This window comes from Primulina eburnea, chromosome 15, assembly GCF_022965805.1.
Source record: "Primulina eburnea isolate SZY01 chromosome 15, ASM2296580v1, whole genome shotgun sequence".
Classification (NCBI taxonomy): Eukaryota; Viridiplantae; Streptophyta; class Magnoliopsida; order Lamiales; family Gesneriaceae; genus Primulina; species Primulina eburnea.
The window spans coordinates 14133974-14153596 of NC_133115.1; the positions used below are offsets into that span (position 1 = coordinate 14133974).

General features: G+C 32.7%; 1 protein-coding gene across 1 annotated transcript; it reads right to left on the bottom strand.

Moving 5' to 3' along the window:
- Positions 1-597: 597 nt before the first annotated feature.
- On the bottom strand, positions 598-910 carry LOC140814694 (uncharacterized). The gene has a single exon (XM_073173758.1). It carries the CDS (start codon positions 864-866, stop codon positions 660-662), a length of 207 nt encoding a protein of 68 aa, XP_073029859.1. The 5' UTR covers positions 867-910; the 3' UTR covers positions 598-659.
- Between the last annotated feature and the right edge of the window lie 18713 nt (positions 911-19623).

The window sequence follows — 19623 nt, forward strand, 5'->3', positions numbered from 1 at the left end:
TATCCAAGCTAATATCATATTATTTCAAAATTATACAAAATTTACATATACATTTTTTTAAAAAAATTGGGCCACTCGGGCAACCATGTGGCTCCACCTCTGATAAGTTGTCTACATGTTGGTGGACATCTCATCGACGTCCTTAGATTTTCACGAATATCTTATAATAATTTAGTGCAAGACGTTTCTCGATATGCAGATAAATGTGTGAATAGACAACCGATCAAAATGACGTTCTACAATATGTTCGCACGAATATATTTTATGTTTTACCTAACTAGCTAGTGGGGGCAAGGTAAACTTAGATGTATTCTTATGTATTTTTGATATGATGGATATTCATTGTGAATAATTATTGATGCATCGGATGATGAATATAGTTTTGATATGATTAGTACTCATTGTATACAATTAGGAGAGCATCGGATGAAGTGACGTTCACATGTGCAATCAAATTTGTTTTTTAGAACATCCAAAACGATTGCAAATAAAATAAAAAATGAACAAAAAATCCAATTTTCTGGAATTAGCACTCTACTATCAAAGCCTATCCACTCTAATAGATTTACGAAAAGGGAAAAAAAATAGGGAAGGATAGAATAGAATAGAATTCGATTCTTTACCAGACATCAATCATTACACATATTGATTTATATTATTCACCTATACGATCTCAAAATGGCACCACAGAAAGTACAGATAATAGCCCTCCAAGTTCTCCAGTAGAAGGGGACGTAGCAGAACCTGGTGGCGGTCTTCATGTCGGCGACGCTTACCCCGCCGCCGCACCGTGAGCATGTACCGGCCGCCGGTTTGCTGTGCCTCACTTGTTTCGTCTGATCAACAAGAAAACAGAAGCACACCATATTTGAATTTTTTTCTGTTAATTTGGAAGAATATTTGGCGAGAAAATGTTTGGAGTTTATATAGGCAGTGAGGGAGGGGGGTGGGAGCGTTGATGGTTAGTAGTTGGACTTTTTTACTGCAACCAAAGTATGTGGGAAAATTAATTGCTGAAATAGTCAACGCAGGGTTTGAGTCGGTTTGGGCAGCAGGTTACACGGTCCCTTGGCTAAAATTTTCTTTTTTGATTAATCCTAGCACTTTAGGTGGGAAGACAACTCCGGGAAATCATTCAATTAATCAGAAATTGAATCTAGCACTGTTTGTTTCCAAAGTGGATGCTTGGAAACTGTTAAAATACGTTTTCAATAAATCAAATTGTGGTTTGAGTTTTATTGATTTTTATTTAAAAATATTTTTTAATTTTAATAATATTTTGCTAATTAATCTAATTATGACAATTATTTTATCTGTATACTCCTATAAACACATAGATAAAATCATTAAATATACAATATGTACCATGAGGTCTTCCTCACAACGTTAGATCATGAAATTCATTAAGAAGAGTTCTGTATTTTCTAAACATGTTCTAGTCAAAGTGGCCACCTAAAATAAGGATAAAGATCGTTTGAGTTTGAAACCAGCATTTGTTATGTCAACGTCATGTTTCATTACCGTTCATATAAACGATTGATCATTTGATGACGTACTGAACAACCTTCCTTTGGACTGTCCAAGTGGTTACAACTTATCGAGTGGAATAGTCCGTGATTATTGTTGTACACTATTATATATTTTGACCTTGGGACAACATAAAGGCTTCACATACTAGCACTACACTTTGACTCATTTACCGATTCGACTGAGGGTTATCAGATGGCGAAGTTGGGTGTAGTTTCGAAATACGCAGGAGACAATACATTATAATCGGGAATTCATTGTTCGCCTATGAGGGAAGATATCATATGTTAACTGATGAGTTAATAGTGTAAAGAATTTCTAGCCAGAGCAAGATATGTGCTTTAGATGATTATGTTTTCTTAGTTACACATACCATGTCACTGTTATCACTTAAAGATACATCACAACATTATCAAATTAATTTGAAACTCTCGATATTCTAATGGTTAAACATTTGATCGGGATGTATGACTTGAGGGTATCGTACTATACGCTAATTATCACTTAAAGTTCTTGTAGAAACTAACAATAATACTTAGGGGATCATGAGACGATGGTACTAGCAGCTCTTACTATGATTTGATGTATATAATCTGACTTGAGTTCTGACATTCTTGATCAAGAGGTAGATAAAAAGAATTTGGCTAATTAAGGTATGTCTAAATAAGTATAAATGTTGTTATGAATCACATGGTGTCGTGAACCCACATGTAGCGGTATCCCTGAATTATTTAGGGTCACACAAGTATTGGATTCTGTGTTTCTGTTAAGATAGTCGAGTTCAAATAGTTCAATTCGGCGACTATAGTTTGATTGACATCAAACATATTGCTTATAAACAAATTTATAAGTTGATTTTGTGTATTAGAAGTTAACTTAACTCTTAATTAAATGAGGAAAGTGGAGTTTGTTTTGATGAAGGAGTTCACAAAACTGATAGCTGCAAAAAATGGATCATTGAAAATTTTGATTTTTGAAATTTTCAATTTCCATTATATAAACGTGATTTGTACCCTCGATACATCGACACTGTCTGATTTTCGATCGAGGTTATAATGATTTCACAGTTATTTATTCAGTAAATTTAGAATCTACTAATTAAATATTAGTATTAGCTATAGTGACAACGAATATGTACAAGATTCTCATGGAATATTTTAGAGGGGTGTAAAATTGATTATTAACAAGTAATTAAGAAATCAAATAATGGTTATTTAATTTTACATATAAGTCTATACATATATATAATTGTATATGTATTATATAGATGTATTAATATGTGTGTGTGTGTGTATATATATATATATATATATATATATATATATATATATATATATATATATATATCATTTATTATCAAGAGTTGACTTTGCATGATATATACAGCATGCTAATTTTAATTAATTAATAAAAATGTAATCCTAATGAGATTATGATTATGAATCCTAATAAAAGCGAGATCCTGATATGATCATGAATTAATGTCTATAAATTTTTAATTAAGGGTTGTATGAAATAAAACAATTTTTGCTCAAAAATTTTGTCAACCAAAAACTTTCTTCCTCTCTCCTTAAACAACTCTCGACCACTTCCATTGCCGCATCATCGCAAGATTTTTGAAATTCCGATGATTCAATATTGAAATAAAATTTTTTTAGATATCTAATGCGATCTATACAAGGAATCCGGTTTCTGATTGTGAAGCTTATTTGACGATTGAAGAAAGAAGATCATTCACATGGATTTAAAATTAGGATCAACTCCACTAATCTCGAACTGGTTTGGTATCTAGCTTTAAATATATAAAGGTAAACATATCTAACCACCCAATTAATGCTTTAGATCATACGATGCCCAAGGAACGTTGTGGACTTCAAAATATAAATTTTAAACTTTCGTTGTGCATTAGGCGCGAGAAAAATATACTCCAACATTGTTATTCGAGCCAGTTTTTACCTATCGTATGATTTTATTATTTAAATAGAGTTGAGCTAATTGTTTCAAACCCTATAGAATTTTTTCCAAAATTGACAGCCCATGAGAAACGTTTTCAGGAACAAAAAAATATTATTTTGCACACTGTCGGAACAGTTCTGTGCAACGCACGTGTACAACAGCTACCCATGGGCAGTAGCTACACATCTGGGTAGCGACGACTGTCCGAACTTTTTAAAATAAAAAAAAATTTGTTTTGCCCTGCGCAGATGAGTAGCTACCCGCCAACGGTTGTCCAAAAAATTCGGGCTGCGGGCAGGGTTCCTGAGACTTTCTCAAGTAGCCTTGTCCAATACGGACTTGAATGTTTTTTAGACTTGGGGGGATTTTCTAAATTTTCGAAATTTTTTAGGCTAAACTGATATTTTATGAAAATATTGTCGCATTTAACCTTGAAATAATTTTTTTTATAAAATTACATATTTTTCTTATAAAATAAATAATTATAATTGGATTTTAATTATTTATAGTAAATGTATTTTACAAAAAAAAAATAATTATTAATAAATTAAATGAAGTTAAATAAATATGTTTATTTAACTTATCAATTTATTTCTAATTATGACAGTTACTGATAATTTACAAGGTGTATGATTTGTTGATGATATATTATATTTGACATTATATGATAAAATGATGATCGAGAGTTTTGAACAATTTGCTAAGTGTATGTTATGATATTTTACATATTGCATTTTTAATTATTTGATAATTATTTAAAGTTGGCCTGATTTATGACCCATTTACACCCCTAAATTTGTATCCCAATGTGCCATGAAAATTTAATGTAGATATTAGATTTAGTGGAAGAGCAAGATTTGAAGATAGTGGACCCATATTCTCAAGAGTTTTGAAAATCGAAACCATGTAAAATACTGAAATTTTATATAATATTGCATTTGCATATCTGCATTTACATAAATTTTGGACACAGATCCATATATGACTCATGTGGATCAATTAGCTCTCAGTTATCAATCAATTTTTTTTATCATTTATAATACATGTGATATGTTATAAATAATCAATATATGCATTATTATTAATATAATAACAAGAGTTGCATGAATTCAACAAACGTAGCACGAGATTTTAAAACTAATGATGAAACAAATTTTTAAAATAAAATCTCACATTTTGTATAATATCTAAAATTAAATCAAGTTAATTAAAAAAAATTAATATTGCCTTGATTTCCATCAACGGTGGTTGCATGATGAATGTTACATGTGGTCAGTGTCTGACTCAAATTCGTGGGGAAGCCTAGGCATCGAAAAATTGTGATTCCACTAACATACTTGATGTGAACTACGTGAAACTTGAGGGATCTCATGGTGACTATCCACTTAGGTTCAACATTGATGGTTCGGCCTCGAAAAGTTAAGAGAAATGAGATCATATTATTGGGCCCTCATCAAACACAAGACAAAAAATACGTGAGGGTTGCAAAAAATTGCAATTGGGCCCTATATTTTGAAAATTCTGATGGATCATAATTTAGAAATTGGGCCTTGAATGCTCACTAAGAAAATTGGATTTCTCGTTCTTATCATAGAGTAGTGAAAATGTCAAAATATTGGGAGAAAATTCATAAAAGCATAAGTCCATATTTTATGTCTTATAAAATATTTAAAATAGTTGGCAGTGATTATTTGTTTCATATTTAATATATTTAGGATTTCGTTACGTAATCCATTTCATTTTTTCTTGATGTAAACAAGCTAACTGAACTCAAATTTTCAAGACTGGCTTTAGAACAATTGTTCTGTATTCGGAGAAAATGGCGTAGACAATACTGTCAGTTTTGTTGAACTAGCGAATCATGTGAGATGATGGACCATAATATGCAAGCTAAAGTGTAATATGATCTCCTATATGTCAGATTAATAGTGGAGAAATTTTGAGAAAATAATGAATGCTGGTGACATTCAGATGCACATGCAAGTGTTGTATGATGCTGAAACTCGTACAATGATGCACACTACTTCCAAGAACTAATGACTGGATGCATGCAAGATGATGATCTGGTCCATGAGCATGGTGTTCATATGATTAAACTTATTGAGAAAATGGTCTGGAAGTGATTATTTCAAACTAGTTACATGATGAAATCATCTTTTTTGCAATCTCTTACTCATTTGACGGGTTCGTGCTGAACTTGAACATGATGCCTAACCTTGAAGAGCTAGTCAATATTCTTACGACTTACGAGGCAATCATAAATAAGGAAAATGTTGTTTTCTTATTGGGCTTCTCGTTAGAGACGAGAAATTCCCCACAAGGTAAGAAAAATAAATGTTCTGCCTCTTACAAAAAAAACAAACCCACTAAGAGACAAGCTTCAAAGGATACTTAAAGGGACCACAAAGCCTAATAAGTCAAAACATGTTTGTTTCTACTGCAAGAAGCATGAAGATTGGAAAGTATCTAGGCCAGAAGTATTCTGAAATATCTGGATTTCAGAGAATATGATGATATTCCATTAGCAAATGTCCAAACGATTTCAAGAAAAAAATTGATATTCTAAATCAATCAGACTTGTGGCATACTAGGCTATTACATATTTTCCAAAGAAGGACATATAAACTAGTGGGAGAGGACATACTTGACATGTTAGATCTTAACTCTCTGGAAACATGCAAGTCTTGTCTGAAAGAAAAGTTGACTAAGACTCTTTTCCTAGGAAAAGTGAATCGTGCATCTAATCTATTGGATTTGATCCATACAAATATGTGTGGCCCACTAAGTATTTGCACAAAATATGGTCAATCCTACTTCATTACTTTTATAATGATTTCTCGAGATATGGGCATGTGTATTTAATGAAATACAAGTCTGAAGCTTTTCAGAAGTTCAAAGAATTCAGAGTTGAAATAGAAAAACAATTATGAAAGTATTAACACACTTCGTTCTGATCAAGGTTGAATAGTACTTAAGTACTGAATTTCAAGATTATCTTAAAAAGAATGAGATTATTTCACAGAAGACCCCCACCTGCTACAACCCAGTAGAATGATGTGTCCGAACGAATCGAACATAGATGGACACGATTCGATCTATGATGAGATTCATTGAATTGCCACCATCTCTTTGGGGATTTGCACTTGAAAGTGTGACAATGTTGTTGAATAAAGTTAATATAAAAGCAGTGGATAAAACTACATATAAGATATAGATGAGAAAGACACTCAAATATTATTTATTAAAAAAATAGGGATGTCTTGCTTATGTAAAGCGGGTAGTGAGAGATAAATTGGATAGTAGAGCCAATTTGTGCTACCTTGTGGGATATTTAAAGAATTTCATTAGATTTTTTTTTCTATGATCCCTATGAAATAAATGTGTTTGTTTCAAAGAATGTCATCTTCTTGGAGAAAGAATTTCTATTAGATACAAAAGACGGAATGATAGAATTCAAAGAGATTCGGGAACCACACATTATGAAATAGTAGAACCCACAACCCTAACAATCAATTGAAGAAACACAAGCTCTAAGAAGATTAGTAAGGTTCTAAAGTCCACCTAATGAAAAACACCCAGATGAGCCAATTCTTAGATGCGATCCAAGAAGCTTCAAAGAAGCACTGTATGATGTTGATTCATTTAAATGGCTTGAAGCCATGCAGTCTGAGATGGAATCCACGTATTCGAACCATGTATGTACCTTAGTAGATCCACATGAGAGAATTGTGGACATAGGAAGCAAATTGATTTTAAAAAGATAACTGAGCAGATAGGAAGGTAATGACCTTCAAAGCAATATTAATAGCAAAAAGATATACTCAAATGCAAGGTATTGACTATGATGAAACATTTTATCTAGTTGCAATGGTCAATTCTGTTATGATATTGCTGGTCGTAGCAGCATTGTATGACTATGAAATATGACTAATGTATGTGAAGACACTATTCTGTAATGGTAACATTTTGGAAGAGATTTACATGTCTCAATCAGAATGATTCACATTAGTAGGAAGTGAGCATAAAATATGCAAACTTTAGAGATCCATCTATGGACTCAAACAGACATCAAGGAGTTGTAACCTCTCTCAAGGAGTTTGATTTTTAAAAAAACCCTGACATTCCTAGTACTTTATGTTGTTGACATACTACTCATTGAGAATGATGTAGGGATGTTGTAGTCAACTAAAGTATGGTTAGCTAGTAAATTATCCATTAATGATATGAATGAAGCACCCTATGTATTAGGAATATAGATCTATAAGGGTAGATCAAAGAGGATGTTAGGCCTCGCTCAATCCATTTATATCGATACCATACTGAAGAAATTCTCAATGAAGGAGTCCAAGAGAGGATATTTCCTAATGTATCATGGTGTGACTCTAAATAAGTCTGTGTGCCCTAAGATTGATGATGAGATAGAAACTATGAGTCGCGTCCCATAAGAACCTGCTATGACGGTATAATTTATGATATAATATCCACTCAACCTGATATTGCATTTGGAGTGAGTGGTGCATGTAGATATAAGTCAAATCTCGGTATGTTGCATAGGAAAGCAGTGGAAGACACACTCCCGTAAATTAAGAATTAGTTATTAATTTACGGGAGTGGGGAATTAAAATTGAGAGGCTATACTGATTCTCACTTCTAATTAGATGTAGATGATTTGAAATCAACATTTGGATTTGTATTCAAGCTCAATGGTGGTGTTGTTTCTTACAAAAGTTTCAAGCAGGACAGCGGATTAAACCACTGAGGATTAAACCGTAGTGGATTAAACCACTGAGGCTCAAAGGAGGTTGTTTGGATGTTGAATTTTGTTGAAGAATTGGGTGTCATTCCTAAAACAATTGATCCAATCACGGTATAATATGAGAACATTGGTTCCATCACGCAAGCAAAGGAACCAAGGTCATATCAGCGATCTAAACATATACTGAGGAAGTTTCACATAATCTAGGAGATTGTGGGAAGATGAGACATATCAGCGGAGAGAGTCGCATCTGCAAATAAATTTGCTGATCCACTGACGAAACCCTTGCCATTAAAATTGTTTGAGAAGTATCGTGAAAAAAATGACCATAAAATCTATGGGTCAAGTGAGATTGTTACAGTAGGTGCACGGCAAGCCAACTTGTGGTTTATGCTTTTATTGACTCTCATGTAAAAAAATATTTATTTTAATAATATTTTTACTATTTTATCCAATTATGACAACTAATTTATCGGTATACCCATGCAAGATGCATAGTTAAATCCATTGAATATATAATAGGTACCTTGAGGACTGTCTTGCAACGTAAGATCATAAAACTCATTAGGAAGAGTTCAGTATATTCTAAATAGGTTCCTAGTCGAATCGATTTCTTAAAATAAGGATAAAGGTCGCTTGATCTTGAGATTGATATCTGTGATTTAAACGTCATGTTTCATTGATAAGGGCATTGAGATGTCCGTTCATAAAGATGAGTGATCTTTTGATGATACTGAACAACTCTCATTTGGACTATCCAAATGGTTGTCACTTATCAAGTTGAATAGTTTGTGATTATGGTTATACACTATCAGTCTTTTGATCCGGGAAAATATGGAGGCTCTGCGTACTAACACTACACTTAGACTCATTTACAGTAATCTCTGACTAGAGAAGGATATGTGCATTAGAAAAAGATGTTTTCCTAGTCGCACATACCATGTCACTATTATCACTCAAAGATACATAATATCTTTATCTGGTTGCATATTCGACCGATATATATGAGTTGAAGGATCATAATGTACGCTAACCATAACATAAAATTCTTGCAAGATATAGCAGTGATACCTATAGGACCACGAGGCGATGCTACTAGATGCTCTTACCATGATCTGATGGGTACAATCAGACTCGAGTTCTGATATTCTTGATTGATAGGTTGTTAGAAAGAATGAGGCTGATTAGAGTAAGCTTGAATAAGAATAAATGTTATTCTGAATCACATGATGTTGTGAACTAACAACTAGTTGTTACTCTGAACCATTTAGGGTCACATAAGTATATGTGTTCCCCCTGAGATAGTCGAGTTCAATGAGTTATTTGACGACTGTAGTTTGATGGAGATCAAACAGATTGCTTTTAAAGAAGTTTATAAGTTGTTTCCATATATTGGAAGTTGTGGAAGTTACTTTCAGTGTTAATTAAGTGAAAATCGTGGAACGGTCTGTTTTGGCGAAAGAATTCACAAAACTTGCAAATAACAAAAATGGATCGGTTGAAATTTTGATCTTCGGAATTTTCAATTTTTATTATATGAACGATATTTATACCATCGATACATCGACGCTAATGCTCTTCCACTTCCACCGCCATATCGCCGCATGATTTCTGAAATTCAAGCGATCCAATCTCGACGCAAATTTCATTTAGATCTCTAGTGCGATCTATTCGAGAAATCAAGTATCTGATCGTAGACCTTATTGACGATCGAAGAAAGAGAAAGATTCAATCGCAGGGATTTACAAGAATGACAAACTCCGCTAATCCTGGATTGGTTTGGTAGCAAACGTTAAGTACATATAGGTAAATAGATCTAAACACCCTATGAATGTTTTAAATCATACAACGCCCAAAAAACGTTTTGGAATTCGAGTTTTCGATCTCCGAGGATAATCGAACATTAAAATTATATGTTAGAGCATATAAACTGATTAACACATCCACTTATGTCAGTCGTCTTCTCATGTTGATTTCACAGTCGATAACTTCATCTAATATTTAACAGTGATGAGATGATATTGTAGAGATGATCTTAAAATATGATTTTTTTATTCAATTCAATAATAACTCTTTATTTAAAAAATAAAATAAAAATGCACATAATTAAAGATAAATTACAATTACACGTAATTTAAAATTTAAAAATTACATGTAATTTATAAAAATTCCACATAAAAAAATTACACACATGATTAAAAAGTGGACAAACTCCATTGTTAAACATTCAGATCATCACAATTTTCTTTTTGAAAAAAATAATAAATTACAGTTATATATATATATATATATATATATATATATATATATATATATATATAAAATTGGAATTTTTATTTATACCCTCCGCCCGAGAGGGCTCGATGTAAGTTGATTGTATGTGTGTGTGTGTGTGTGTATATATATATATATATATATATATATATATATATATACACACACACACACACACATACAATCAACTTACATCGAGCCCTCTCGGGCGGAGGGTATAAATAAAAATTCCAATTTTATATATATATATATATATATATATATATATATATATAGACACACATACAATTAACTTACATTGAGCCCTCTCGGGCGGAGGGTATAAATAAAAATTCCCAATTTTGGTAGCTACTTATTAGCTGAGTTTCACTTTTTTAAAGAAAATGTGCATATCAAGGGCTTTTTTTTAAAAATATTATAAATTAAAAAAATCTTTATAAAAATGTTGCAAATTGAGAGCATTTACAAAACTAGTACAATCCGTAATTCACTGCACCGGATTCTAACAGCGACGGTTAATAGCCGTCGCACATAGCGACGGTTTTATAATCCGTCGCCCACAGCGACAGCTAAACACCCGTCGCCCATAGAGACGGTTTACTAATCCGTCGCAAATTCGCTATTTGCGACGGTTGTTAACCGGCGCTGTTAGAATCCGGTGCAGGATTCTCCGTGCCCCCTTTCCTTTTTATTTTTTTATTTTTTAAATAAGTCTGAATCCGGTGCAGTGAAATGTGGATTGTATTAGTTTTATAAACACTTTCATTTTACAACATTTTTATAATATTTTTAAAAAAACCGACAAAATATTGAATGATATTACAGTAAATAATAATATTGACGGCGTGCGATTAATGTACACCGTTAATGTCTAGACACAATTTTTTTTAAAATCTTTTATTATTAACAACAACGCATATAAACATGCACACTATTAATAATACTATTAACGGCGTGTCTTTATCGTGCGATGCGAAAATTGCATATGTTATTAACAACACACATAAATATATTCTGCGAATATTACTATCCGCAGCGTGCTTTTAATGCACGCCGTTATTTCTGTCAAGTGCACACCGTTAAAAGTAATATGTGCAGCGTGCTTTTATATGACAGAAATAACGGCGTGCATTAAAAACGAGCTGCGGATAGTAATATCCACAGAATGCATTTATGTTTGCTATTAAAATAACAATGCAATTTTCGCAGTGCACAATAAAGAGACGCCGTTAATGGTATTATTAACAGGGTGCATTGCTCCAAAAGGTGAAATCGCTCACCTTAGGCGCCCCTCATTCCCGGCCCGACAGGAATGTGAGAGGAGGTAAATCATGGTGACTCAGCCAACCAGCAACAGCTAGACCTTATGCTACGCCGCGCACAAGGAGCTCCCCCTCATTGGAGGGAATTTAACTCCCACATTGCCGCTTGCGAGACTCGATCCCTGGTCATTGCTCCAAGATTCACTGCTGCTGACCAACTGAGCTAAGCCCATGCAGGCTTATTAACAGCGTGCATGTTTATATGCGTTGTTGTTAATAGTAAAAAAAATTTAAAAAAATTGTATCTAGACATTAACGGCGTACATTAATCGCACGTCGTCAATATTATTATTTACAGTAATATCATGCAATATTTTGTCGGCTTTTTTTAAAATATTATAAATTAAATAAAACATTATAAAAATGTTGTAAAATGAAAGTGTTTATAAAACTAGTACAATCCGCATTTCACTGCACCGGATTCAGACTTATTTAAAAAAAATAAAAAAAAAATAAAAAGGTGGCACGGATAATCAACAGCGACGGTTAATAACCGTCGCTACGAGCGACGGATTAGTAAACCGTCGTTATGGACGACGGGTGTTAAGCTGTCGCTGTGGGCGACGGATTATAGAACCGTCGCTATTGGCGACGGTTCTAACCGTCGCTGTTAGAATCCGGTGCAGTGAATTACGGATTGTACTAGTTTTATAAATGCTCTCGATTTACAACATTTTTATAAAGATTTTTTTAATTGATGTCATTTGAAGTCAGATATGGTTAAAAATGCAATATAGGAATAACTGAATATAATTGAAAGATCAAATCTTTTCACATACAAAAAACCAAGTACATAAGAAATAAAATTTAAATAACTTATTAGCCTTTCATTAACATTTTATGACACATTTTTTTTTAATTTTTTTTACTTAACTTGTAAATTAAAATAAGTAAATGGATTTGGAGAATGTCACCATTCTCGGTATGAAGTGTCACGTTGACGAAAAAAGCAGATACAGTTGGGAGTTGGTAGCATTGCGGTGCTTCTGGAATACTACGTCCCATGCCCACGAACACTCCCCTCACAATTAATTTTCTTTGGATTTGGTGCCACAATTGATGGTGATTTTTCTTTTTTTAAAAAAGACAATTTAATAGTAAAATTTTCATCTAATTATGTAGAAATCAAAGATTTCGAGTCGAGACAAACTCGAGCAAAAAGTTTTTACATATGAGTTGGGTTGAATCTCGTCTTCGGTTTGTTTGAGTAGATCGAGCTCGACAAGCACGAATTTTTTGAGTTCGACTTTGAATCTTGCAAGTATAGTGAGAATACCCTTTAATGTATATAGAATTAAAGACTATATATATAATTTATGAAAAAATAAGAATAAAGAAATGATTTAGTTGAGGAAATGAAACTTGAATTGAAGTATTCTAATTATTCGAATCCAACACAAATTCTTTATACAAATTCATTAAAATTCATATATTGTAAGTCTACCATATTAAATTTTAACTTATTTTAAATAGAATAAGGGATTTAAGATTTTAAAATCTCACTTTATTTTAGTCATTTCAAATCCAAACTTTCAAATAATCACTGAAATGGAAACCTCAATCTAAATTCAATCTTACAATTTATACTCAAAATCAAATTCGGACGTAGCTGATTACAGAGGTTTATCTATACCAACTTTTTAAAATTGTGAATCTAGATTGGAATTATTTTTCAAAAACTGAAATAACAATCCTTAATAGTTTCTCGTTCAGAATTGGAACTGAAATCAACGACGTGTAGTTCAACTCCGATTTTTTCATCAACTATTTGATCAAGAACGTTAGAACTCAAGTCTGATTACATCTTTCAGATCATGGTAAGAGCATCTAGTAGTATCGCCATATGATCCCCTATGTATCACTAATAGTGCTTGCAAGAACATTAAATTATAGTTAAAGTATAGTATGCTCCCTTAAACTCATACATTTTGATCGAATATGAAACCATTGGTATATCGAGAATTGTAAATGAATTCGACAACAATGTGATATATCTTTTAGTAATAATAGTGACATAGTATGTGCAACTCAGGAAATCCCTTTTCAAAATGCACATGTCTTAGTATTGTCAGAAATTGCTTGCACTATTAACTCATCAGATCACATAGAATATCTTTATCCCGAAGATGAGGGTTGAATCTCTGACTACAATGTATCGACTATTATGTATTTAAAAAATACACCCACTCTCATCGCCCATTGGCTTGTAATGGACTCGGTAAATGGATCAAAGTACATGCAAGTGCGTAGAACCTCCATGTTGTCCCAGGTCAAAGGACTAATGGTGTACAACCCCTAGACTATTCTATTCGATAAGTGATAATTACTTGGAAAGTCCGAGGGAGAATTGTTCAGTGCATCATCAAATGATTACTTATCAGTATGAATGGATATATTCACGCACTTACCAATGAAACATTGTACATATTGTATATTCAAGAACTTATTTTAGGCGGCTGAATCGACTAAAACCAGTTTATGATATACAACACATTTCCTAATGAGTTTCATGATTTTACATTGAGAAGAAGACCTTATAGTACTTATTATATATTCAAAAGCTTTACATCTGCACATTGCATGGATATAACGATAAATTAAATATAATAATTGTATAAAACAATAAAAAAATTATTAAAATAAAGATTATTTTAACATAAAAGTCAATAAAGTATAAACCATAAGTTGACCCGTTGGGTATTTAATCTAAAAATTTCATGAATTGTACTCTTATTTTTCCTAGAACTTCAATTTTTTATAAACTCAAATCAAATTAAACCGTGGGCGAAGTCGAAATCATATCCAAACATTTCATTTCCATTTTTGTTTCATAAGAACTAGTCAGAGCTATTGGTTTTAGAACTTTGGTCAGGTCAAGGCTAGGATGACAGGCAAAAACTTGTGTGAGACGGTCTCACGGGTATTATTTGTGAGACGGATCTCTTATTTGGGTCACCCATGAAAAAGTATCACTTTTTATGCTAAGAGTATTACTTTTTATTGTGAATATGGGTAGGGTTGACCCGTCTCACAGATTATAATTTGTGAGACGGTCTCACATGAGACTCACTCAGAATGACAATGTCACCACGAAGTGGATATGTGACAGGGATGACATTGTGAGTCGGTAGCATTTATCGGACGTGCTCGGAATTGGGGGAAACTCGAATTCCTCGTATTGGGTATGCCCGAATTGTATATATAATAATATATGTACTATCCAACAATTTAACAAGAATTTTGGCAAAAAAAAATAAAACACCAAAATTCAATAAAATAATAAAACTATTAATTGCATTTGGCCGCCATAGTACGACAGCCAAATGACTCGGCACTCGACAACGTTTTGCCTTAATTAAAGAGAGGTCAGTTTGATTGATTCTTTCAAACATTTTTATGATGAGTCATTAGAAACGATAATTTGACTCAGTTTACCGAGCCAAACTTGTTGATCTCGGTATACCGGTTTGTTTGGTTTTCACATAAATCAAAATATCGTTGAAAAAGATAAATGTTCAAATAAAGATATATTAGTAAATAAAAGTATTGAAGTACTATTTTCTCGTATCCAAATAGCAGTGAAATTTTAATATTTTTGTTTTGAAATCCAAAACATTCTTTGGGCATTGTAGGATTTTAAACTCATTCATAGAGTGTTTAGTTTATTTACCTTTGTATTCTAAACGATGTATCCAGCTATCTCGATGTAGGCTGTAATAGCTCTTGTTGTCACTCTATACAAACAATCTACTGGATCGTCGTTCGTTATTCAATTGTCTAATCCAGTCTAAGATCAATTTTTTTTTCTTTTCATGGTCACACTAGAAACCTTAAAATTATTTGCGCTAAGAACGATCGCTGGTAAGATCGTAATAGTTAATATTTTTAATATTATATCTCCGGGTTCTCACTTCCAACATGCTTAATTATTATACTTTTGTAGTAATTGATTACTTGGATCTTAATTGTAGTATTTGATTATTGGGATATTTTGGAAAGATTAAATTTTTTATTATTGAGATAAAAAAAGATTTGATAGAGTTTTTATTATATAAAACTTTAATATTCCCTATTGAAAGACTTCTTATATCATAGTAGGATTATGTTTTGTCTTTGAATTTTTTTTTTTTTTTACTGTCTTCTCTTTATCCTATCTACATGTGAAAGACTACAATATCATTGGAATTCACCATTTTCAAGTAAAGAACAAGCTGGAGGCGTAGCATTTTTCTCTCAATTTATCAAGAATTCTAGTATTCATCTTTTCTTTATTTTACAAGGAGATTGTAAATCAAGCAATGTTTGGCAAAAGATTTAATTCTGATTCAAGGATTATTTTTAGTATTTCAATTTTTTCACCGCAGGACTTTTGTGTTTTAATTTAATATTCTTGTTTGTTATAATATTGTTGATTTATGATTTAATTATATGCTGATTAATCTGATAATTTAATTTGATGTATATTTTCTATTCATATCCATGAATTCAATGATCCGTAAATGTTATGAATGATTGGTACGTTAGTAAAGATAAATTAAGTGTGTTGTGCTATCAAAGCATTGTGATCTAAATAAATATAAAAAAGTGGATCTATCAATTGCAGCTATCTCGTTTATTAGGTCTAGGATTAACTGTTTTCAAAAATACCATCTTTAATTAATATGGACATTATCGTGCTCCATTATTTACTGATAGTTTTGACTGGATCATGGGTTTTTTAAATTAAATTAGAAAAACACAAAGATTTTAGCCGACGTCCCTATGGTTTTAAAGTTAATTGCTTGGAATTGCATGAATAAATACAATGGTAGACGATGAACATTTATATAATCGAATAGCGGAACTCCCTTAAATCAGAATATACTCATACTAGATTCTTCATTTACTCTATTCACTTTGATTAATTAATTATCTTTAAATTATTATTTTTTCTTGCTTGTTATTTTTAATTTAAGTATTTTATTAAGTTTTTATCCAAACCTCCCCCACCCCTCCATTTTTTATTTTCCCTCGAAAGATATAAACTAATGTTCCTTTTGGATTCGACCATCCTCACCATTACACCCGTTCTATTTGGAAATATGAATTTAAGTTTGCTGGTCATACGACATCACATCAAATTTTGGCGACGTTGTCGAGAACAGTTCAAGACGAGTTTTTCTCGAGTTTTGTCATTTTTTTTTCTTTTTCTGACTTGTTCTTGTCACACATGTTGTAATGACCGGGATTTTATATCATGATAATCTGCGATTATTGATTTTGAATTGATATGATTATGAAGGGGCCAACCGAGATACAAAATGATATTGCATGTGATGATGTATGTGCGAGGACAGTACCCCTCGCGCATATGCGCGACACTGATGTGCGCATATGCGTGAGGCAGGCAGAGGACCTTGCGCATATGCACGAGAGAGGACGCGCATATGCGCGAGCATGTGCAGGAATATTATGCCATGTCCAGAGAACCTCGCGCATATGCGCGGAAGAAGGGCGTGCATATGAGCGAGCTGCTGAGAAAGGAAATGCTGAGACCAGTAGGTCTCGCGCATATGCGCCGGGTAGAGTCGTGCATATGCGCGAGACGTGCAGTACATAGAGTTAGCCACTTGCCCCTTGCCATGCATGATATATATAATATAACTTCATTCCTTCAGCTTGGACAAGAAAGAAAAGAACCGAGAGGAGTTCCTGAAGAAATTCAACTCTTGATCTTAGAATTTGATTTACGCACGATCCAACCATCTGATTTTGAATCCGACTGCAGTACTGTGTTCCTATCGACGAGAGCTTCAACTGGATGTAAGTTTTACTACGTTTTGTTATGATTTGAAATTATGATATTGAAGGAATCGGATATGATTCATATATGATGTTCTTAACATAGTATAATTGAAACCAGATTGAAGAATGGATACTGTATGAAATTGTTATGATTTTCAGAATGGATTTGATTGAGATTCGATATCAGATTTGTACTATGATTGATTATAAATTATTGGCATTGGTATATACTGATTTTGTATTACCGGTAGTTCAAGATTATACTGTCGTGCTGTCAGAATTTGATAAGACCGAGATGTCTTGATTTGAATGGTGTATTGATATTATACTCCTCGATATTGTCATTTCCAGATTAAGTATTGACAGGCTTTGAGTTCGAGACTTCGACAGAGTCATATTGACAGAAAGAAAGGTATAAATCAATTTTAACCGAGAAATCGACTTGAGTCAGATTGGGCTCGAGTTTCCCAAAAACCACATATTTTACTTTATTGTATTAATGTTTGCAATTGAATGAGATTGATTTGCTTGGTCTATTGATTTATAGCAAAGCGTGTATTGAGTCATGGGCGGATATGCCAAGTCTGTGGCGGATATGCCAAAACACTGGATGTTTGACTTATATCGATGTTGCTTAGGAGTAGATCGACTCATATCGCTGAGATTCGATATATGTATTAATGTACAGGAACCAGGATCCTTAGATTAGAGATGAGTTGAGTCTGAGATGACGAGTCGCGAGTTTATTTACAGTTTTATATCATTCATGTTTTCAGATTTGATACATGTTAATGATAACTGTTATATGCTTTTATATATGTTTTTATATTATTGCATTTATACATGGTTTATACTGAGATTATATTCTCACCGGAGTTTTCCGGTTGTTGTCTTGTTTGTATGTGTGCAATACAACAGGTGGGACATGATCAGGTTCGATAAGAGGATGAGAGATTCAAGTTTAGCGTGGAGATCCGGACTTAGAAGTAGATCTGTTTCATCACCTGACATGTAGTGAATAAAGAGTAGTTATGATGAATCACTTTTGTACTAGACTTGTACCTTAGATCTAGATATTGATCTTGTAAATAAATAAGATTTATTTCATTTGTTGCGCACTCGTGTAATTTATAAAAAACTTTTTATGTCTCACATTACTTAATTGTTATATTGAATCTTAATAATGATTAATAAATGACATGATTTAATGAAATTAAAGGATTTTACCCAAATATTCGATAATAGACAAGGGGAAAAAAGACCGAGGACTACTAAGACAAGAATATTTATTTTTCATTAAATATTTTCAAAGCTTCCTAATTTTTCTACAAATGATTTAATTTTTATAAAAATGGTAGATTTCAAATTATTTTACAATTCGAGATCGATTTTTCCAATGAGTACGCTGCCAATACAAGATGAAATATGGTTAAAATATGATTATATTAAAGGAAAAACAAGCTGGAACTGAGAGAACAGGAGAGGAGAGGAACGAGGGTTTGTTTGGTTTGCACTTGAGTCATGGGATCAGCTAGGGTGTGAAAGGTGATCGATTAAGGTGCCCGAATGCACAACAAAAGTTTAAAAATGTTTTTCAACAAGAAAACCGAACACCTTAAGCCTATAAAGTGTAGCAAATACGAAAAACACGAAATGACATTCATCGTGTGTTTTTAAAATTTTACCTATCAATTTCTTGATATTGATGATGGCTCCAACTAAGGTGTAAACACCTTAGTTCTTGAATGGCAAGAAAATCTACAAGAACTCCTTGCTCTTGGACTTTTTCCTTCAAAATTAGGCCCACAACTTGCAAGCTAGAACCCCTCTTATTTTGCACTAGAAAAATAAAAGGATTTTTCTTTGAGAAGTATTTTCTTTCCTCAACAATTGAAGAAGAAAAAATTGGGAGAATATTGAAGGAAAATTTCGGCCAACTAGTGTAGAATGAAGGGGAGGATGATTTGTCTTGGTTGTGCAAAAAACAAAAGCAAAAAGTTGCAT

What these genes read in the sequence shown, in the direction of transcription:
- LOC140814694 (XM_073173758.1), bottom strand. Translation starts at nt 866, where the DNA reads ATGGTGTGCTTCTGTTTTCTTGTTGATCAGACGAAACAAGTGAGGCAC.